Raw genomic sequence first — 23,377 nt, 5'->3', positions numbered from 1 at the left:
AATGAACCTACAACCCTATTAGAGAGATAAGCATTGTTAAACCTGGGAAGGTTGCAGTGGATACCTGGGATCTGGCATCAGTATCTTATTAACGGTAAGCCATTGTCAAGACAAATTTTCTATGTGCACTTGAATAAAATCTCAGCCTCTTGAAATAGCCAAGCTGAGGAGAGCTGCAAGGTCTCCCTTCAGACGATTTTGGCCGCTTTGTCAGGAGCACTACTCCTTGTGCTACCAGGTATCCACAAGCCCTTGAAGAAAGACACACGCCCTCCAGGAGCTTCCTTCTTCCCCCTCCACCTCTCCCCTGTCAGTTAGTGTATAGGGCTCATCTCTGAACTGGAGCCATTCAGAAACGGAGTTTGTTCTCAGAAGCCCCCACATCCTCAAAGCCGGCCTGTGGGTCGGTAGGTATACCCCTGGCAGCAACCGGCCACCAGCGAGAAGAGGAGGGATTCAGGCCCCCCAGTGCTATCCATCACCATCACTGTCAGCTAGGTGATGAATGGCAGGTGTGGCAGCAGCCAGCTCTGGCCCGGGCTGCTTGGAGACAGGCGCTGCTGGTACTGCTGTCACCCGCCGTCAGCCGGTGCCAGCTGAGCCTCCCAGCTGCCAGTTGCTGCCACGCAAGGCATAAAACATACACTCTGAACAATCACAGCAGCGGAGCCCAGCTTATAGGCTGCATTATTAATTAGTTTAATGACGCTCAGCCCTATTAGAAAGCACAAGATAATTGTATTTAATTTGTGTACGTTTTAATTACAGCCCAAGCAGTGCCAAATTTGATCAACCTATCATCTTTTCTGTTCTGCTCTGTAACCGTGTTTGTATTAATTTGCATCTGAAACAGGAGGAGCTGCTAAGCCCTACTGGGAATAGAGTTCCTTTTAGTTTTTAAACAGTGTCATCTTTCACATCGTGATGCTGTGCGAGACCTCTGCCTGCTGATAACAGTGTCATCTTCTCCTGTAGCCACAAATTAAAAGCAGGTTTACGACCACATGCTACTAGACCCTCCAGGGCCCCAAAGAAGGCAGCCAGAGAACAATTCATTCACTCATCTCTCCCCTTATCCATGATGGAAATCGAAACAATTGCATCATTTAATTTACTATTGCAACTAGGATATGGCTCATTGGCCCCTCGTTGTTTTGAAGATGGATTTAATTAACCTCCTATGAATCTTGCCAATAAGCGTGGCAGCATCAGTATGGAATGGAAGATGTCAAAAAATCAGCTGCAGGGATGGGTAATCAGTATTTCACCAGCTAGCTCTGCTGAGAGGACTTATGACTACAGAGTTTTGACCCCAGCGGAAAGCTGAGGAACACATTGAGTTAATACACTACTGACTTACCTCTGGGAATCTGAGCTCAGGTTTGACTTAGACTACTGAGAAAGAGAGGTAATTGAATAATTCCTAATAGCCACATATATCTTTAATGCAGAAGCCATTTGCAATCACTGGAAAATAAATAATTGCAATTAACTACACTGTTAAGTAAATATACAGTCCCTTGGGGAAGCAATCTGCATGCTTTTATAAGTCTGGCTACAATATGAAACTCATCACAATGTCTATGAGAGTAATTTATAATGAACATTTAGCAGGTGCCTCAGATGGGTTGCTACAATTTACATTCATTAATAAAACTGTCCTTATTAGACCTGAAGTTTTATGCATTTTAATTCAATAAATCTCTATTACATTTTCATTTTACACAGTATTTTGTTTCCAACATTTCCTAGAATTAGTTTAGCTTGTAAAGAAAGTTAAAATCTTTATGAGACAAAGTTATTTACAATGAAGTATTTGAGAAGATAAAACTAATCCAGGATCTTATGCACATTTCTAACTGGAATGAAAACATTATCTGAAGCTTGTAAGCTATTAAGAATAATTTATTCCATGATATGCAGGTTTATCTCAGAAATAAAACAATGTCATTTTTCTTTTATAAGGATGGCTTAATATCACTTTACTGAAGGAAGAAGGGAACCCTATTACAGTTTTAAACTAAGAGCCACTATGGAAGAAAAGAACACATTAATTGAAGAACACGAGACAGAAAGAACAATTCCTTTCATACGTGTAAAAAAGGGCTCTTTTGCATGACTTGTAGCACTCTATCAGAAGCTTTCCTTCCTAACTATTTAAAGATTTAATAGGACATAACGAGGTTTTGATAGTCCTGGTTCAGTCAACATTTAGTCAAGCTTTAATTAATTTGCTACTTTTGTAAGAAGGGGTCTGCTTGCGGTAACATTTGCATACCTGTGCCTCTTTATTTTGTCCTGCTGTAAAAGCTACAGGAAGAGGGTCTGTTCTTTTCTCACTTACCACAATAAACTACTCTTCAATGCAGCAATCAGCCAAAAGACACATACATCATCTCAGAAATATCTAAAGAAGTTTGGGTTTTTTTTTTTCATCTGTGAGTCAGATTTTGAGCGGCTTAGGGGCATAATTGCAATGTTAAGACATTGTGCGTGAAATGGCACTTTTGTTGATCTAAAAAGATGCGTTAATCAGCTTCAGTTCTTGCAGATGAGGAAGGACAGAAGATTAGACTTACCAACGTTGACGTAAGCCTAGAATAGGTAGAAATAGGTTTCTTAGCTGTTGACAGCTTTCATTGCGTCAGTACTTCCAACCCTTCCAACTATATTCAACAGCTCATGACTACAGAGCAATAAGGTTTGAGATCAGCCTCAAATCACCTGAAAATGTGTATTGATTGCTGTCTATATTCAGTATCTACTGTGGCATCACACAATAGACTAGGAAATGTGTACAAGACGTGAGTTTCACCTCTTGCAGATTTTGTGTCTCTAAGGAGAATAAAATAATCTAATTATATTTCCAAACACCAAAGCCTGGTACATAGTTATTTAAGTTACACTTCATAAACCAAACTATTAGTAATTTCACATCAGCAATTCTTGACCACATTCTTTCTCATACCCTTATAATTCAGAAAAAGATAACTTTTCCATATACTTTTTCTTTCGTGTTTTAAGACCTAATTTCAATATTTGTTAAATAAGAACTGGAGAAGAGAAGAGCTGTAGACATTTCTGTTTTCCATATCCCAACCAGCAAATGGAGATACGGGGTGGAGATGTGGAACTGGGTGCAGAACCTTTAGAAGGATGGAGAGAAGGGGAATGAGTAAGCTGGAGACAAGATTGGGAGAACACACCCACAGGTAAGATAAATATCTTGAAGTGGAACAAAAGGTATTTTTCCATGGCCCCGAAGGCAGAAATCAGACACCAGTTCAGGACTGGGATAAGACAGCACCCATGTACACAGTGATGGCTGAGAGTTGAGATGAGGAATCTTTACCCAGGCAGTTAATCCAACATACAGATGTTTGCAGGCTCTTGTCCTTACCAGTTGTGAGCTCATAGCCACATCTGATTCAGCTGCTGGAAATATTCCCTCCTTCCTTCAACTACTGCCACTTCATGTCATTTCTCAAGCCGTTCATGCACTGAGGTGCTTGGGATGTCATCTGTTCACCTTCTTTCTTAAAACATAGTTTTGCTTTCTATTAGCGATCGCCCATTTCTCATTTGAGCCAAGACTTCTGCAATTTCAGCATGAAATCACTATGCAGTTATTAATTTTCTCATTCTGCTCCATGTGCAGAAGGAGAAATCAGAATTAAAGCAATGAAAAGAAAGACTGCCATTTTTTTCATATTTTGAGGCTAAGGATTTTTTTTTTATAAAGGGGCTTCTTCATGACTTAAAATGGTTCTACTGATGCGTAGCACCAAATAGCTGTGATGCCAGTTACATATGTGTGACTTCTTTTCATTTTACCAGTGAGAAAGGATCCAACTAAAAAGTTTTCAGCAGTCTCAGCTGTTCACATAAACCAGATGTGCAGCAGCTACAATGTGTAGGTTGATACCCTGCTATTTAGAAATTATTTGGTACATGAACAGCATGCTGGGCTCCATTAGGAGCTGTCAGCAGGTCAAGGGAGGTGATCCTGCCCCTCTACTCAGCACTGGTGAGGTCACACCTGGAGTACTGGGTCCAGTTCTGGGCTCCCCAGTACAAGAGAAACGTGGACACTGTGGAAAGAGTCCAGAGCAAGATCACAAAGATGATGAACAGACTGGAGCATCTTTCATACGAGGAGGCAATGAGGGAGCTTGGACTGTCCAGCCTGGAGAAGGCTCTGGGGGATCTTATTCATGTATATAAGCACCTGATGGGAGGGAATGGAGAGGACAGATACCAGTTCTTTTCAATGGTGGCCAGTGACAAGACAAGAGGCAAAGGCCACAAACAGAAATGCAGGAGGTTCCCTTTGAACAAGAGAAAACACTTTTCTACTCTGAGGATGACCAAGCACTGGCACAGGTTGCCCAGAGAGGTTGTAGAGTCTCCACTGTTAGGGATATTCTAAACCAAACTGGACACGGTCCAGTACAACCTGGTCTAGGTGACCCTGCTTGAGCAGGGGGTTGGACTAGAACTCAAGAGGCTCCTTCCAAACTAAATGACCTGTATTCTGTGATTAGGTCTGTTTGAAGATCTCTCTGTTTGAAGATGCAAGGTATGAACCAGCATTAGCAGACAGGGTCATAGTCTAGTTAGAAAAGTAAAACCAACCTAATGATTTCCAACTGTAATTCAAGATCCATGAACTTGAAAAGAGCACATGTCCTAAGCACAGGTTTCCAATACATATTCTTCTCTATTTTTGAAAATGCCTTCTAGTTCCCCCATTACAGATTTGAAACATGAGCTATTTTGTAAATACTGTGGCCAACATAGTCCCTGTGTAATCTTTGTGATCATTAATGTTATATTTTCCTTTAGCAATGTTTCTCTGCAAGTGCATTACTATGCTGAAATGGTTTCAAAGAACACAACTTGCATAATCCCCACTTAAAACATTTTCCAATTTAATAATTTTCCAATTGTAATCACATTTTCTGCCATACTAAATGGAATAGTATTTGTGGTCACAAACCCCAGAATCACCAAATTACTTCAAATCATTGAAATAGATTATGTTTATAAGGAAACAAACATGAAATTTGTAGCTATGGAAATTATAAAACCCTTAAAATAGTGAGTATCATTACCATATGGATTTACTAAAGAAAAAATATTTCTAAGTTTTTGTTTTAATTCACGAAATTGCCGAGGAAAATTTATAGTCATAGGTAGAAGAAACGTCACATACAAAGTTTGTTTTCTGAAAATACTCTTAAAATAAACTGTGTTAAAGAGAACAATATCCCAATGATTTAAAGTGCTTCAGATGCCATGTTATGCTGTCTAGAACTACTGACATATAGCAGATGGTTTGCTTATCCTGCACTGAGGAGTTCAGCAGGACCTGCAAGGGCTCACCACTTGGCTATGAATTAAATGGATGCAGCTGAAATCTTAAATGTATACGTATACACATCTGCATGTCATCACTGCCTAGAAAAGATAACAATGTCTGGTGTGGTTTTGGAAGGGAATTGTGTATGCCCACGACTATATACACTTTACTTCTTTATGCTACGTGGTATTACCATGTTACCAATTTCTCCTGAATGCTCACTTGTCAAAGCAAAAAAGCCAGAATTTTAAAATGACTGCTGTGTTTGTCACAACAAGAATGTGCAATTCTTACATGCAGTTTTCCTCATGTATTCAAAGCACCTTCTGCAAATAATACTTAGTTGAAAAAAATACACACACACACATACACATTTCCGTCTGACAAGACAGCCAGATGATTAGTGATAGCACCAATATTGCAAGAAGACAGCAAGAGCCATATGCTGCCAGATGACCTGTTTTTGTTCAGGGAAGCACACCTATAAAGATGAGAAGGTAATCAAGTCTCCACATCCACCCACAGCCTGACCACCTCACTGAGAATCAGGTTTCCAAATCAGTGCTAGTTGCCTAATTAGCTACTAATCTTTTTGATGACAATTACTAATGGGTCATTTGTTGGCTGGAGTTTGCAAAGACGCTAGTTACTGCACAAAACACAAGACTCCATAATGAAAAAAGTTGAACTTAAAATATTTCTTCAGATTTGAGTAAGATCTGAATCAGTTACTTAGATGTAAAAAGTTTTTCATTAGCTTTTTTTTTTTGAACAAAAGATGTTTGTTCAAAAGAAAGAGAGAGATGTCTTACACGAGGAGGTCCATGTTTTGTAGATGAAGACATCACAGCAGTAACAGGGAGTGCTCCTTGAACTTCTGCTGGCACAAGCACACTTGATAAAAAGACATGATGCCACGACTGCCTTTTTCAAAATAAAAGACCATATTGTGCCAAGACTGTATGATCAAATGAAAATTCTGTGATTCATTGTAGTATCAGCAATATGGTAGGAGCTAGAGAGTCATGCTAGAATGAAGTCGTTCCTATTTTATTAGGTAATAGAAAGTCAAATGGTCAGAGGTAGCAGAGAGGCACAGTGCAAATGAATGATGGAGCTAGATATGCAACTTCTTTATGGGTAGTTATTACCTTTTAAAAAACAATTAATCAGCCATTCCAGTTATGGCTTATCAAATGGCTGCTTGGCAGAAGACTAGAAAGGAAATATCTTGGTTGAATGTAACCCATTAAGTAGATAGGGTAGGTGTACAAGCATGAATTCCTAGTTTTCAGACAAGGACTTTGCTTCTTACTCTGCAGATAGAGCTCGAAAACTTTTTGTAGGCCAGAATGACTGGAATCCCGAAACAGCATTTCTGTTGCTACCTTTATAAATGTTCATATATGATACATTTAATCCCTCTCCAGCTTACCAAGTTACTATCAACCCTAACAAAATGTCCTTTAGTGGGGAAAAAACGAAAACTGTTTTTTCTGGATACAAGTGAAGGTTATGGTTTATCCTGAGCAAATGGATTTTGTGATTAATATGACTTTCTCCTAAAGACCTATGTTTTGCATACTGAACTCTATATTCCTAAGCTGCAATTCTTGGAACTGAGGAGCACACAATCATCCTTCTTCTTTTCTTAGAAGTACAAGGAACTTTAAGGGACTTTTCAATCAGCAGTCTCAGCCAGAAACAGGTTTTTATTCCAAAACAGTCAAAATAAGCCCGTATTATTAAGCCTGATGGTACTTTCCTAAGATGGACGAATAGGATCAGGAAGATTTATAGGTAAGAGTTTCAGTGGATAACTGATTTTTTTAAAAATATGAAAATACCGTAATTCTCAAAGATTACTATAGACTGTTAGTATGGCCAGCTGACAGCAAAAATACTCTTCCTTGGTCTAGACTTGAATGGTGATTTAAATAAAGCAAGACTGGTAAACTGACTCACTGAGATAGAAGGAACAGAAGGAGAAATATTTCAACTGATGACCACAGCTGAAGCTGTGAGCTGTGATGCTCGGGGCTGGTGCAGGGAAATAGTGAGAGTAGGGCAGTTCCTGACTGACACACCGCATCAACCACCAAGTTCCAGCAAAGTGCTTGGGCAAATGAGAATGGGAACTCTCTCTTTTTTAAAAAAAAACAAAGGGGAAAGGGCACCTCTGCATGTTAAAGACACAAAATGACAGCCCGTGCGGGTTGCCAGTGCGTAGGCAGCCCTACAAATTTACTGATGGGGGTCATGACCCTCCCGCTTGCACTTCCATAGATCCATGTGAATGAGGAGGCAAGGAGAGATTTATGGGACTGATCCTGCTTCCACATTTACACTAGCAAGATTTTGTAGAGCTTACAGAAAATATTAGATGCTAGTAAGCTGTTTCAATTAAAAAAAAAATTATATATATATAATGGTGAAAGTGGAGATTAAAACGGCCTTGGACCCATCACAGTGCGAAACCCTGTGTAGTCTACAGCAGTCACAGCAGATAAGCTGCTCGCTCTTGGGGACTGACAGAAGAGAATCAACTTAATTCTTCCATGCATTCACTCACAGTAACTCCATTTCTTTCATTTCTCATATCAAACAAGAACCTGTCCTTCTCAGTTCTTTGTATTAAACCCCCTCATTTTTCCCTCCACAAACTTCAGTTTTCTTCTTACCCTGAACGTGTTTCAGAGGTTTCAGTATCCTAGTTTTATTCAGTTGATAGACAACTAATCTTGTTTAATTTCAGAACCTCCAAGCATTTACCCTATTACCTTTTCTGAAGAACCAAAACACTAACTCATAATAATTTTTAAATTTCTGGAATATTCTTCAACTTCAGCCTACAGTATACCTCATTGCTGCTGCAGATTTCTTTAAAGTCACCTCATCAAATCTCCTTCCAAATCAATTTTAGAAGATAATTTTCCAGAAATAGAAAAACTACCTTTGTCACATACACTACTATAAATCTGCAATGTATTTCTGATAGCAGCAAAGATTACAGTGACCTATATGTATTATCTTTAAAACACAGGGAGAGTAGAACTTCTGGAAAAATTATAGGAGAACTATCTTCTACACAAAGAAACATCACAAATTCATGTTTCTTTGAAATGCTGTAACAACACCTGTATTAGAGACATTGCAGAGAAGCTGATACATACAGGAATTCATAGTCAAACTAATATAAAAGTTTATAGTAATTTTTTATAGGTTGTGAACACTTCTGTAACATGCCGGGAATAGATGTGCTAGAAGATGCCTGGAAGCAGTGGGCAAATAATTAGAATGCTGTACCACCCAAAAAATCTAGCACTGAAAAAAACAATCAGTAGGCAAATCTTTGAGTTTGAAGCATAGCAAGAATACTCAGCCAACTTTGCATATGTAGGATTAACTGAATTTACAAAGTTTATTTTTGGAAACACTTCTAGCATGAAGAATGATGAACTGAAGATGTTTAGTACTAAATGAATGCAATGCCAGCAAGACATATCACAAGCAGCAGTGCAAAAGTGTCTGTAATTTGCTGGACCGAATGGGTCTACAATGGATCTTCAAAAAGGTGGTGCCTTCTAAGAGGCTAGACTGCTAACAGAAAATTTTCTGGATGTTTTACAATAACATAGTGGCATTTATCTCCCTTATAGAGAGGGGCTGACCTCACAGCTCAGCTACGCAGACCCAGCAGGATGTGTCAGGATCAGGCCCCCGATGATGCCACCAGAGCAGATCAGGAACTAACTCAGCATACGCATTAGGAAGATTAACTCATGCTACCTCAGCAATAGCACTTGGCCATTACAAATTTGCCGGTGCCTTAGCTCAGAGGCATATTGTTCAGGATGAGAGGCATCTCCTACCACAGTTAGGTAGGTGTTTGCAAACTGAATGCAGCAGACAGACCAGAGCATTCCCTGTTTCTTGCCACACAGCTCCTCATCTGCACCCACCTGAGAAAAAACGACAGAAAACCCTCCGAGTAATTTAAAATACACGTTGACAGGAGCAAGTAAAGTCAGAGGGCTAAGCCTGGAACAGGGTCACCTAAAGCTCACCCTGCGGCAGAGGCCCCAGGGTGATCTTGGCCAGGGCTAGGGCTGGCAGCCCGGTCCCCTCTGCGGTCCTGCGTCCCCATGCTGGCAGCCTGCTCTGCCTCCTGCGCCAGCACAGCTGGGGCAGCTGTCGTTAACAGGATAACGAGCAAAAACCTGCACCTACAGCATCTGAAGTGTGACAGCAGATCCCAGTCAAGAGACCACCAGATTGAGCCACTGATTAGGTGTGCGGGTAATTAAGTAACAAGGCAATGTTTATTCTTCAGCCTGTTGATGCAGTGAGCCAGACTAGTGATGTGCCAGGGATTTAGCTACAAGACAAACTTCTGAGGCTTATTACTGCAGCAATACTGAACATTTATAATCAACACTTAGTAGCACTCACACTTCCATATGTTTATTTTCAGGTAAACAGTGGCTGGGGGCTTTAGCCTGTCCCACGGAGAGGGTGGCATCAAGCACGCCTTACAAGATCTCGCAGCCAAAGCCAAGATGGGGCATCACTGGCAGAGACCTGGCAAAGGGACCCCGATGTCCTCGATGCCTGGCACACACCCAGAGCATACAAATGTCTTGAGACTTCAGGAAAAAATCTTGTGGTTCCAAGTCCTCTCATGCTCCCTGTATTTTGAATCATACATCAGCCCAGGAAAACTAGACTAAAATGGAACCTTATCATTAGCCCTTTTCAGGCTGAGGACAACTTTAAAATGCTTTAAATGGATGAGCTGTAGGTATTTCTCTGAACATCATCTTGCCAAGCTACAAATTATGCTCAAACTATAATTCAAATCTACTATAAACCAACTGTATTTGCTATGCTTGTTATGCTACAGACATCCTATTTCTTTCTTGCCAGTTTATCCCTCCGGACAACGCCCTTGTTAATGCACACATGGATCTCAGAATTGCCAGAAGCCTTTACCTGTTTTATTGATCCCCCCCTGGATTACTCCAACAACAGTAAAGCAGATTTTCCTAGCAAGGAAATCAATATGACTTTAGATTAAGGTTCCCATAAAATGTTTAATAAATTATATATTAATGATTTATTGTCTATCAATTATGAATTAATAAGCACAATGTTTTCGGCATCTGACTTAGCACACAGCACTTCAGTGTCTGGACTCCACATTTGAAACAGCTCTCAGATTCTCCCTTTCAATGGCTTAATTGAGAAATCCTTTAGAAATATACTTTATTCTTTGTCTTTGGTATAAGCACAGTCTATGTTTCCACAACACATGTATTGCTCATAGCAAGCCTTCAGCACACTGTGCTCTCAAGAGGGAATTTAAAAGGTCAGCAAGAAAAGCAGAGATAAATTTAGTAATATATACAAAGATGACAGGTCAATGGATTAACCCTTAAAATCTGTAGTATTAACTACACTGCTGAATAGTCGAAGGAATGGCTAACATCAGTTTGCATAGGCACACGTTTAAAATGCCAGAAGGGACCAAGATATTTTTTGGAGTGTGAGGTTCCTGCACGACCACAGGCTAACACTTTGGCTGGCACTGAGCATTAGATGAGCAATCACCTTTGGCCATTCTTGTTCCATTCTGTTCTGCCACCGCCAGCTGCACATGGCCTTGGTCAAGGCACTCTGCCCGCTGCCAGCTTTGGAAAAATGGCACAGTTGAGAAATGCCATTTATAAACTAGTTTGTGAAGTGATTTGGGATTGGATCTTTTATATTTTATATACAAGCAAACCATTAGGTCCTATCTAGAATAATTCCTGCTAGAGGTGGCCTGTAACTCTGCCCTTCCAAATTATACTTTAGAAACTGATCTGCCTCCTAGGAGCCTAGACTTTATTGTCAAAACAGAGTGCTATATGCTTACTATTGATTCACTCATGACTGTTCTGGTGTTACGATGCTGTCAAAGACACACTGCCTGTACTATCACTTCTGTGTATAAACTGCATGAGACAACTATTTCTTAAATCTTTTGCATCTTCTGACATACCAGTTTATAAACTACCAAATGCAGAAGACTACAAACAAACTTAATATGACTTTAACTGTGCATACGTTACAAGTGGAAGTTTCTAGATCAACTTTAATTATGTTTAATTAATGTTGCAAAGCAGCTGGGTGGAGTTCTGGTTAATGGGGTATGCTACTCAAAAAAAGCAACAGAAAATGTGTATTATTCTAATGCTTTTTACACTCACACATGCATGCACCTTATCTAGGAAGAATGGGTAAATGAATTTGATTCATCTTCAAATTATACCTTGTGTGCTCATATGCAACAACTTTAATTGATATTGGTAAAGCATTCGTAAGATGAAAAGTACTGTGTCAGGACTAAGAATCACCTGCACTCTTACTACCTGTTGTGCAGTTCACTCAGTATGCATCATCTATGGTTAGTGACATTATTTTGTTAGAAGTGGATCACTTTGAAACTCACAGATATAAATGTAGGAATCTTAATCTATTGGTAATAAAGAAAGCATTCTCTGCAGTTTCAATCCTGCAGACTGCTAGGCAGTTAGTAAGTTAGGAAAAACTTATAGCGCCCTTCATCAATACTGGGTGTAAGAGATAATTCTGCTGCAGCATGATTGATAGAGGTGTTCTCAGGCAGGAGCATTCTCAATAATACTATTGCACCACTAGTGAATAAAAAACAAACAGGCATAATATTTCAAAAACAAGTAATCTATAAACATTGATGATAACTATGGTTACTACAGCGTAGCAGAGCAGGATTTCGTCCTTAACATATGCAGTATAAAGCTGCATATTCTGAATCACTGACTTGAGTTTCATTTCAATTATGCTTTGATTTTGTTGGTTAAATGACTGCAACGTCTAAAGGATTCCAAGAAGGAAGTTATTAGCTACATACGCAGTGCTGAAATGTCAAACTCCTGTTTTTCAATAGATGAAGGACTAATCGTCACGTAAGGAAGGAGAACTGCACCGCACCTCTATGAGGGGTAGCCAGCCTTTGACACACAGGCCACTTACTTCCCGCTGCTTGATTTACAAAATAAAAACTTTTCGTTTAGAAGATACATGCCTACCCTCAAGGACACCAAAAAGACACTACAGTATCTCTGAGAATTAAAGGGGGAAAACCATGAGATTAAATTGGTTTTCAACCAGGATATTATTTTTGACTCCATGTTACCCAGAGCTGAGCTTTAGCAGGAAAGTCAAGGTAATCTCAACTCATGACGAAGGTTTACTGCATTCTTTTCGGCTTTATATACAAATCTTCCAGTCACCCTTCCACACTGAGATGCTACTATCACAAAGGTTTGCACAAACATCTGCTTGTACTTTTAAAGTGTGGAGTTCTATCACAGACTCCGCTTGCAGTAAACAATTATAAGATTCACTGTGAGCTATAAACATATGGCAAAAGTCACAAACAAACAACCGAAATGTGGTATCCCGTGCTGAAGCCCGAAGAGATTTCAAACAAGGAATCTGCATGCCTGCCAAAAGAAGAGACTCCTGCATGCATTGTGAAGACTCCAGGTCTCATCTTAGATGGGTACCCACATTTTCTCCTTGCCATACACAGGAACATGAACAGGTGGCATGGACTCTGCAGTTCACTGGCATCTACAGCCAATATTCACTTTACACACTACTACTGAGAAGAAATGCAGCATGTCAGCTGTATTTTTCTTAATTGCTTCAGCAGATTCACAACAGTGATTTTTAGTTACCTGTCAGATGTTTCTGTTAAAAGTATTCTTAGCTAAGTCTGATGTCAATATTGAGATTAGTTTGTTAAGTCACTTTTAGCTTTTCCACAGGAAAAAATATTTAAGAAATAAAACCTGGTAGGGTCTACAACAGAAGAAAAATAAAAGTCCTACCTCTACTACTGCTTTGGCATCCAGTCTAAAGTTGAAATCTCCAAAGACAAAATACGAAACTTTCTCAAACCGCTGATCTATAATTCTGGAAAAAAACAAAACAAAACAAAAACAAACCTGTCATTCAGCTTTAAGTACATGCAAGGGTGCACAAATACACATATCTTACCTTCTAAGCACAATCTCAGAAGTAATTATTGGAATGATCAAAACCACCAGTTTATACTGGAACAATACTTTAACCATGTTTTTGGGCTGATTCTTTGCTTAGGCAATTCTATCTCCAGCCCCAGTAAAATAATGCATTTGATTCCCCCTGTTTGGCTGAAAGAACAATTTGGAGGAAAGCAAGCTTGCAGCAGTTAGTACAAATAATGCAGAACCAGCATTTGGGCATCACAGAAATCTTGAGGGTATCATGGAAGTACTTCACACCTTTGAAAGTTCAAGTGTATGGCTTTGGGCTAGGCAGCAAAGAATTAGGAACCCCAAATTAGTGATGAGTTCAGAATACATCTACCTTTGAGTTTACTTATCTGTATGATTGTGATCATAATGCTTACCAGTGTTTGTTAGTACTCTAAGAACTATGTGCAAAGTGTTAGGGCTAAACATTAATCACCACATCTGGTAGAGACTGATCTACAAGGTTTTGCCTGGCTCAGTTCTCTGAAAGACAGTTCTCTTTGTTCAAAGCAGATTTTTACTGAGGTTGTAGCTAACACCTAAAAGGTGATCTTTCCACATGTGGAGCAAAGATTGACCTTTTTCCCAAGCCTTTGCTCAGTACTAAACAGGGAGATAAGGCATTACTGTTCATCTTTCAAATCTTGTATAATTAAAAATTGTTTATATTATTAGCTTATTTATTATTAACGACAATTGTCTGGTACTCCTAACAATGTGCAATTTTACATGCTTCCAGAGATCTTGGCATTTGGAAATCCACTGATTCACGCTTAATTTCAAAAAGGAATCAATACAATTAATTTCCTCTTAGTAGCTGAGGAAGGTCTGAAATACCTGAAAAGCGACTGCTACAGCTACACAGAATATACACAGACAGAACGCACAAAAAACTGCAATGGTACAATATATAAGAAATAAGGAACAAATGCAAGGAAATACGCTGTGTACATTCTGGGAATATATGTAAATACGTAAGTGTTACGATGCCAGAAACCCCAACTGAGCCACAGGCAGAGACCCATATGGATAGGTAAAGGATTATAAAGTAATGTACAGTAAGTAGTCTTCCTGGAACAATACTGCCCAGCAAGGAGGCATTCATTTCAAATGGCTTTAAAAGTTTTAATACATTACATCCGTTTAGACTTTTCAAAGCTATAAAGAAAGATACAACATTGGATTTACAGTGAGATACTGCTTCTCCTCTTAAAAACATCTCACATTTTTAGTCAACAGTAATCTATTACATAAGGAATATTATTCTAGTGAAAAATTAATGTGCATCGGACCTAAGGTAGTGATCATTTGAAGCAAAATCTCTTGCAAAGACTTATCCTTTTCTGGTATGAAAATCTCCAAATCCTCCATTCAGCTGACAAATTATTGCAGGTACTGTTAATAAATACTGTCTACTGTCAGCTCCCAGCAAGCACTGAGAAAAACCTGTCACTCTTGACCTGTACATAACATTAGTTTGATTAGTGCCCTCGTGGCACATTAAAGGAAAATGAGAACTCAAAAGTTAAACCATTTACATTACCACAATTTGCTAACACTATCATTGCAAAATCTGATATGCAACTTATACATAAGAAAAACCGATTTTGCTTTGCCAACTTTCCTGATTCGTATCTTGGTTTTGGCTTTGCCCATTGCCATTTACTGCTGACAAAGAAATGACAGATATTGCAGGAATGACATCAAGGTCTAGAGAAGGCCTCTTAAAACAAATTGATATTATGAGAATGATGCCTGTGATTGTATTATGCAAAGACGGATTTTCCAAATAAACAGACTATTCCAAAAATAGCCAGTAAAAATGTCTCCTAACTGATGAACAAACAGCTGATGAGTCTGCTTCTGATCAATTAATTAAAATTCAGTAATTTCATAGTCTTGCATATTACCCGATTTAAACATGATTTGCACACAAATCAATGCCAGCTTTACAATTGATAATTTTAACCAGTTGTTCCCCTTGTAGCTTGTCTTGTTGGACATTTTAGAAAGAGCATCTCACGACAGACTAAAGCAAAATAGTCTAAATGTTAGTTCTCAAGAATGATGCTTTAAGTGGCTTCTGACATATCTCTTTTTCACAGGTAGTGAAATTTAGGTGTACAATAAAATTGGCAACAGTGGTACAGCAAGAGATATACACATTTATGTACTTATTAAATGATCTGGGATACCTGACAATAAAATATGCTTTAAATGACTCAACTTAATACATGTATGTAACCTACTGTCCTTGCCATTGGAACTTCATATTAGCTTAAGAGTTCCCAAATCTTAGAATTAATTCAGCAATTTGGTACTCTGATAGCTCTGTTTTGAAATACTTACTGGTGCCTACAATTCACTGAATCAATGGCACAAGAACTAATCTTCTTGATTGTGCTTTTAGAATTAGACTCCAAGTTAGCAAAGGAGATGGCAATAAAGAAGAGTACAGCAGGATTTCCTCCCCCAGGAATATGCAGGAAAAACATCCGGCACTGGGGGGACTCAGGACAGAAATTGAGTACTGCAAAACACTGCGAGTCTCGCCAGGACCAGGGACACACAGTGAAGGTGTTGGGACTGGAGCAAGATCTAAACAAAAGTGTTCCATTCCTCCTGTTTCTGTGTTCTGAGCTACAAATATACACAGTTCAGCATGTGTACAAGTAAATGAGAACTCAGAAAATAATTTTTTTTTTTTTTTTTATAACAAGAACGAGTGCTTGCAAATGAACTAGGAAGGCTTCAAAATGTGCATTATTCTAGTTTGCTATTTGTTTCTATAACAATGCCCTTCCTTTAACCATGAATCAAGTAATCTGTTAAAAATATTGCCATGCATCAGTCAATGGAGTGATAAATCCGAATCATATAAAAAGAATGCAGCCAACATATGTCACTAGCATTAATCTTATGTTTTTAGTGGGAGGACCTAGCGTCTGTTCCTTTAGCTTGTACTTGCTGACTACCAGATTATCCCAAAAGGCTTCAACATACTTTAAGGATCTATTCTTTCCTGTACAACTTTTCTAAGTAGCTTATGAAAAAATAGGTGACTCAGGTAAACATTTCATGACTGTAGAGAAGCTACAAATATTTCACTTCCACAACTCTATATGCAAGAGCAAACAAAAGATCATCAGTGCCTTAACTAGCTGTGCTGCTTGTTGTGACCTACGCAGGGCCATCAAGAGATGACAGGCAATCAGGATGTATCCAATGCATGAATACAAATAAAATAGAAAACTTTCTAGATTACAGCTCTTCCTTTCCAGAAAGAGAAGTCTTCCCTTTGAAAAGGTTGGAAGAATACATTTACTCTTCTAATCCTTTGTTCTTGCTCTAGAAAGTATTGCTTATGAGAAAAGAGTTTATTTGTACTTTGAACATACTGAAGAAGTATCTTTGACTTCTGTGCATTTTGGAAATCAAAATAACAAATTCAATATGGCAAATAAGGACCATTAGAAAAAATGCACGCTTATGACTGGGTTTACTGATGACCTTGTTAAACTTTAAAGCACACAAATACAAATGACATAGAAGATTTCTCTTCTACTAGTTCCACAAACACAAAATTTTTAATTTGCATCAGGAGTCCTTGACAATAGTATTAGATTCTTCACACTTGGAACACACTACCTTAATTATTTTGCCAGTTTCAAACTAATTCTACATTTTTAACTGATGGCTCTACAGTTAAAGTCTTCTGGACTGGTTGGGTTATTCTCTGTTTCTTTTCAAATTTTGTTGTATTTTTCAGAAGAGGCAGACCGCAAACAGTTTTTGAAATAGAGTTGAACAGCTTTTTAGACATGACAGGACAGTAAAAGAAGGAAACTCTCAGGCAAATGCAACTTTCAAGTAAAGTTTACAGTCAAAGTTAGTCGTATGCTTAAATGTTTTGATGAGTCAGATCCATGGTTCACACTTTTTTTTAAGGAGTAAACTTCACTGGTAAGGGTGCAAATTAATGTTAAATTACCACAGCAGTTTCTTTGCTGCAAAATAAATAAATTTAATTCTTATTTTGGTCTAACAACTGCAGGTTGCCTCACACTGGATATCAGCAACTGCTTTACAAACCCAGAAAAAAGTTACTGTGTCTGCACTAGAAATGTACTTGCTCTGCTGTGTCGGTAAGACTTCTAGCAAAACGAACTCCACTCATCAAGTGCTTTTTAGCATGGGAGTCCCCTGACACATTTTCCCAAAGACCTGTGGCAAAAACTGGCTGTTATTCTGGGTGCATCAGGAGAATTACGAGAAAGTTCTGAAACCTTCTGAGCTATGATGCTGAAGAGCTTTAGCCTGAGCTAGATTGGCCTGTCTGCGACAAAGGCACTACCCAGCCCAGAGCAGGGGCTGGACGGACCCGTGCGATAGGCAAACCTAAAGAGAAGTCAAACAAATGCCACAGTAGAAGCAAACGCTCAGGGTTTGCTCTTGGAGCCTAGGATATGTCAAATAATTACTTTGACTTAAAGACAGACCTCAGTCTGGATGGTAGTGTCAGCTGAATGGATTGTGAAAGATAAGTTTTTTCAAAGCCATTTAGGAGATCTGGATGCCACATTCCTACCAAGACTAAAACAAGTAAGAGGCAGAGGTTCTTCTCCTCAGCACTACTGGAAATCTGGGTCTAGTTATTAATTTTAGTCTCTACACAGAACACCGAAGGGAATCGCTTAGCGCAATCTTAAAATGAACAATTCCATGCTATTGGAATCACTGAAATCCTTTCGTAATTTATTTTAAAGTACTCATTACAGTAGTTACAATTAAAGATACTTTATGAAATGCACCCTCTTTTATGAAAGCTATATGGTGTACTGTATATACATTTCAAAGCACTGAAATTCAACCAGGAAATAATAGGGCAATTGGAAACATGACCGACTTTCCCTTGCTTTCATACTTACCTCCCTCCCATACTGTCACAAGAGAGGAGAAGACAAGGAAGCGGCTAAATATCAGCAATTTGGTCATGGAAGAGAGCAGCTGAACATGATTCAGTGTGACAAGAGGCACTGTGATTTGGCTAAACCATTTCTCAGGGCACTTTGTAAGGAGGATCAGCAGCATTATTCCTTTAATAGCCATGTCTAATGCAATAGCCAGCTGGGTTTTGTCCCAGACCAAGGTATCAGCATCAGGTCAGAAGGTAACATTCTGTTTACACGATTATTTCCTAAAGCACTTATCTTCTGCTCGGTGTGAAAGTTGACTTTTCTGTTTGTAAGGAGGCCTAAAGAATTGAGGGAATGGGAAAAATTAGCTACACTGAGCTGGAGCTGAATGGCATTAAGTGGGAGGTCTGAGAAAGGCTGCTGCGGCGCTCAGCAGGACACCTTATTAGCCGCGTCATCGCAGTTCATTCAGGCAAGCCATACCAGTGTCACCAGCATTCCCACACAAAGACAAAGTTCTTCACACAGTCTATAAACATGCCTCCCTGGCCAATTCATCCTAACTTGACACTGCTGAAAAGAGGGGCTTGAGGGTTTTGGGTTTTTTTTGTTTTTTTTTAAACACAACAATAACATAACAAAACAAAACAAAAAACTTGCAGCTCTGCCAAGCAGGCTGAATGAAGGAGAAGGAGGGACACTGTCACGTTTCTTGGGAAGAAACAATCCAGAGGTCAAGCCATATTTTATTCAGTGAGCAAATTTTTATAATAACTAAATGTGTTTAAGCTAAATACTAGCTAATATGAGCACTTCCGTTATTTCTCGTACAACTTGCAGGGTGGGATATTATCTTTCCACAATCTCTTTACTTTTGCACATTATCCATGCAGAAGGAATTAAAGGTACAAAAGCCGCTTTTACAGAGAACATGTGACTGCCTACATAAGATGTCCTTTCCTAAGGAAAGGAATATGAAAACCACAACTAACAATGCAGAGAAGAAAGGACAGCTCAGTCTCGGTGTGGCAATCTTTTCTCAGGTGAAACTCCTAATCTTGTTTACTGTTGACCTAAGCAGAGCTTTGAACCACAGGTTCTATTGTGATCTCAATCTAGTAAAAGTAATGCTGGCCTACGTCTCTGCACAGGACGGCAAAACCTCTTCATGTTTTGGCCGATCAGTGAAGTGTTCAGGCAACACCCCCGAGGCTGAGCCGGCGGGGCCCTTTGCACCCCTGTGGCAGCCTGGACCCCCCTGCCCTCGTCCAGTGGCCGGACTCACCGCACGGCACCGCCGGGAGGGTCAGCGAACGGCTACCAGCGCGGAGGCAGTGCAGCCAGCTGCTCCACAGCCTGACAGGCATCCCGCAGCCAGAGCCCACGGGCAGCAGGCTTGGACCTCGCGGCCACAGTTTGCAAGGGGCACGCTCAACTAACGTTTGCTTGACAAGAGAGGATCTTACCCCAAAGAGGAATGTTTAGAAAGGGGTGGGGGGGGGGTGGGGGGGGGGGAAAAGAGGCAGAAAGTGATTTGACCATCCCACCGGTGGGAGCCAAGAGCTGGTATGAAGGTAGCAGGTGACCTATGGATAAGAAGGTTATACACACTTTCTTCTCCATAGATCTATAATGTCAGGGGTAATAACAACTCCTGCAGTGACTTCTGGTGGAAAGTCAAGGAACGACGACAGAGAAACCTGTCTTCTACCACAGCCCTGTTAAGGAACTGAAGATCAAGAGAATGGAAATGTTAGGTTTTGGCTTGTACAAAACTAGACATGGGACTGCTGTGTGGCCTTTCAGATTTCTGCCGTTCCTATCCTCATCGCTTTTTCCTTTATAAATTTTAGTCAAAGAGATCAGCTTGCACACCTACACCTCAAGAACTGGTCCGTGGGGGATCCACCTCCAGCAGAGGCTTTGGAGAAAGCTTTGAAACAGAACCCTGACATCTGTTCCGCGTACTGCCTCCCTTCTGCAGCACAGTCAGCGCTCAGCTTGCACCAGTTTGCATTCTCAGATACACGTTTAGAGACAAATTCCAGAAAAATCCCCATCAATTCTGAATAAAAGTTACCTGGTGTCTAAGTGTGCCTCAAAAGGCGTGATGTAAGTGCCTTCATTGGCATGCCTAAGGTGTTGTAGCACTGTCATTAAAAAGATAAAGTTTATCATATTTTTGTGCCTTGTTCTTTCTGATATAATAGCTAAAACCTATTAATAACACCAAAACATCTCAAAAGGTCAAGCAGCATACAGCAAGATGAAGGGAATTGTCAAGAAGCTTAGGCAATCATCTTAGCACTCAAGACATTTGCCAGAGCTGTTTAACTAATATGTGATGTTCACTTTTAATTTCAATATAGTGCCATTTGGGCAAAAAAGTTGTATTTTTTAATTAATTACAATGTCAGCAGCTATTAAGATTAAAAGAAAGACCACATCAATAATAAATACTTAATCCAAAGAAAGGATTACAAGAAGAGCAATAAAAATCAATTTTTAGAGCTGGAAAATTGTGACTTTTTCCTCACTTGACTGGTATTTTCATTATATTGACAAAACCATGATCTTACCTGACACTGACATTCGCCTAATGAAATAGCAGCCATGTATAATGAGGTAAGTACTTGTCAATTTTGCTACAGGAGAATACAATGCTATGGCACTGGTGTTGTGTTACAAAGAAATTTCTTGCTTTTCATCTGATGTAAGAGAAAACAACAAGAAGTAACCAGAGAAACTGCACATCTTTTTGAATCTTCCTTTACTTTATCATGGAAGATTAAAATTCTTCCACATAACTTCTGGAACTCCTCAATGTTGGTAACATTTGGTCATAAGCAGGCAGCAGATAACTGCCATATCTTAATTTCCACGATGGCTGAGACACTGCAATTCTTGCTTACTGTTCTGCAGGGCTTGGATGCGGGGGAGTAAAGCAAAAATCCTGTGTTCACTTAGTGTTAGAAGTGCAAATAGCAAGCCAGAAAATAACCAGGATACACAGCAATGGGATACTGATCCATTAACTCATTAAGGCTGGGAAAAGCACTTTCTGTGACAAATCTAGAAAAATTCAGAACAGAGGCATTGTATGTCCTAAACAGTTCACTGATGGGAACAGTGGCAGAATGGTTAAGAAATCTTGCCAGATTTGTATCTTGCCAGACTTGCAACAAACACCTTTCCCAGTCCGACCTCCTGTGGATGGCCGTGTGGGCAAAGGGGACAGCAGAAGGTGACAGGACACTGGCAACATCACACCACGGTGTGCTGCTAGCGACAGAAATCCGTACACTTCCATCGGCTTGCCTGGTGAAACTCCTAGGCTCAGAGGGACTGTGAATTAAAAATAAAACCAACCACATCTAGAAAAGGGCAATGCAAATTACTGGAAACACAGAAAGAAAGACTTCACTCACAAAGGATTAAAAAATGCTTGATGTTGAGAAAAGCTAACTAGCAACAAACTTTATGTACTTAATTGTTAGCTTGGGCATTTATCCCTTTGAAAATCACACTACAGTGGACTGCTGAGCTAAGAGAGGAAACAAACGAGGGGTGACATGACAGAAACATTTGAAGTGCTAAAGAGAAGGGAAAAAAACCCTCTCAAAAGAGCACAGCGATTAAAAAAATTAGAGCTGTCAACATTAGGTTTGAACAAAGAAAATTCTGGTGGATACAGAGATAGCAGGACCATTTTCCTTGTTGGAGTGAGAAACTGAATCATGTTGGCTGCATCTTAAATCCTACACCGAGGGAAGAAAGATAAAGAAGCTTTCATAAAAGGTGAGGCAGTTACAGCTATTTACCTGTCAGTCCATGAATAACGTCTGCCAAGTCAGTCTGTAACTACTTCAGCACTTGTACAGACAGACAAGCAGCTAAAAATGCTGTAACTTGAATCTGGTTGTTTACCTGTTAGGGAGAATACGTATCTTTCCAGGACACAGAATACAAGTCAGAGACAACAACCTTCTCACATAGTGATCCTACCTTCCTATGGGAGTAAAAATGTTGAAAGATGATTATTCACAGTGCCCATAGACTCAAACAGAAGCAGAATGGAGCTCTTTCAACCATTTCTCCGTTTCATAACTACCAGCTCATAGCATCACCTTACAGCGAGCACTGTAAATAACATCACCATAGCAATTTATTTTCATTTCTCTGCAAATGAATAAAAATTGGATCAACAGCCCATATAGATTCTTCTTAATTGAATCATAGCTATCCTGGAAGATTATATGGCTATACGATAGAACATTTCAAAAGACACAAACCACAATGAATGCTGATGTGAGTGTCACCTTTAGCTAGACTCTAATGACTGCTCTTTATCTAGCTGCAGACTCTCTAAGGAACAAATTACAGTAAAAAGGAAATATAACTCAATGAGAAAGTGACGCACTCTGCACATTCTCATATAAAGCCATTTTCACAGGAAAATCAAGAGGGCAACAAGTTATTTGCAGCCATTTCTTTTTTAAGAGGCATTCTCTCTTTTCTTCAATTGTCTGTTTAATTACACTAATTCTCCTGGGAGTGGTATTGTTTTACAATACATCCAATCTAGCCTGTAGTTACATCAGTTATCTTCTACTAGAAAGACATGGTACCCAACTGAGGCAGCTCCAGGAGAACGTACTACTGGGAAATAGGTAAAAAGGAGTAAAGCCCTTATGAAAGGTGAGGTGGAGGCTTAGAGTGCCACCAAGAGTGGCCCAAGCTCCCAAGCAGACTTGGCAATCCCTTATTGCGATCCACACCATAGGATAGTAAGTTTGCTTTTGTGAAAACAACAGTCGACAACCCCTCCAGGAAACCTCAGAGCTTTTATTTTCAGCATTTCTTCTGAAAGAGCCACAATTCTATTCACATTAGGCAGACAAAGTGAAGAGTGACTTAGTGTATCCACGCTATTTTTTGTTTTAAGTGACACCTTTTTGTGTGACACCTGCAAGTTCTTAAAGTTCTGGATTTTG

The 23,377-nt window shown here is 39.6% G+C and overlaps 1 protein-coding gene across 1 annotated transcript in view; it reads right to left on the bottom strand.

The window, feature by feature from the left end:
• INPP5A (inositol polyphosphate-5-phosphatase A) overlaps positions 1 to 23,377 on the bottom strand; it is a 259,357-nt gene that overhangs the window by 64,104 nt on the left and 171,876 nt on the right. Inside the window, exon 9 of the mRNA XM_075026659.1 lies at positions 13,282 to 13,366. Within this exon, the coding sequence (XP_074882760.1) occupies positions 13,282 to 13,366 (85 nt within the window). The remainder of the gene's footprint in view (positions 1 to 13,281; positions 13,367 to 23,377) is intronic.

The sequence above is a fragment of the Buteo buteo genome, chromosome 4, assembly GCF_964188355.1.
Source record: "Buteo buteo chromosome 4, bButBut1.hap1.1, whole genome shotgun sequence".
NCBI classification, from domain to species: Eukaryota; Metazoa; Chordata; class Aves; order Accipitriformes; family Accipitridae; genus Buteo; species Buteo buteo.
The sequence above is the reverse complement of the archived record's forward strand: the minus strand, read 5'-3'. Positions and strand labels throughout refer to the sequence as shown.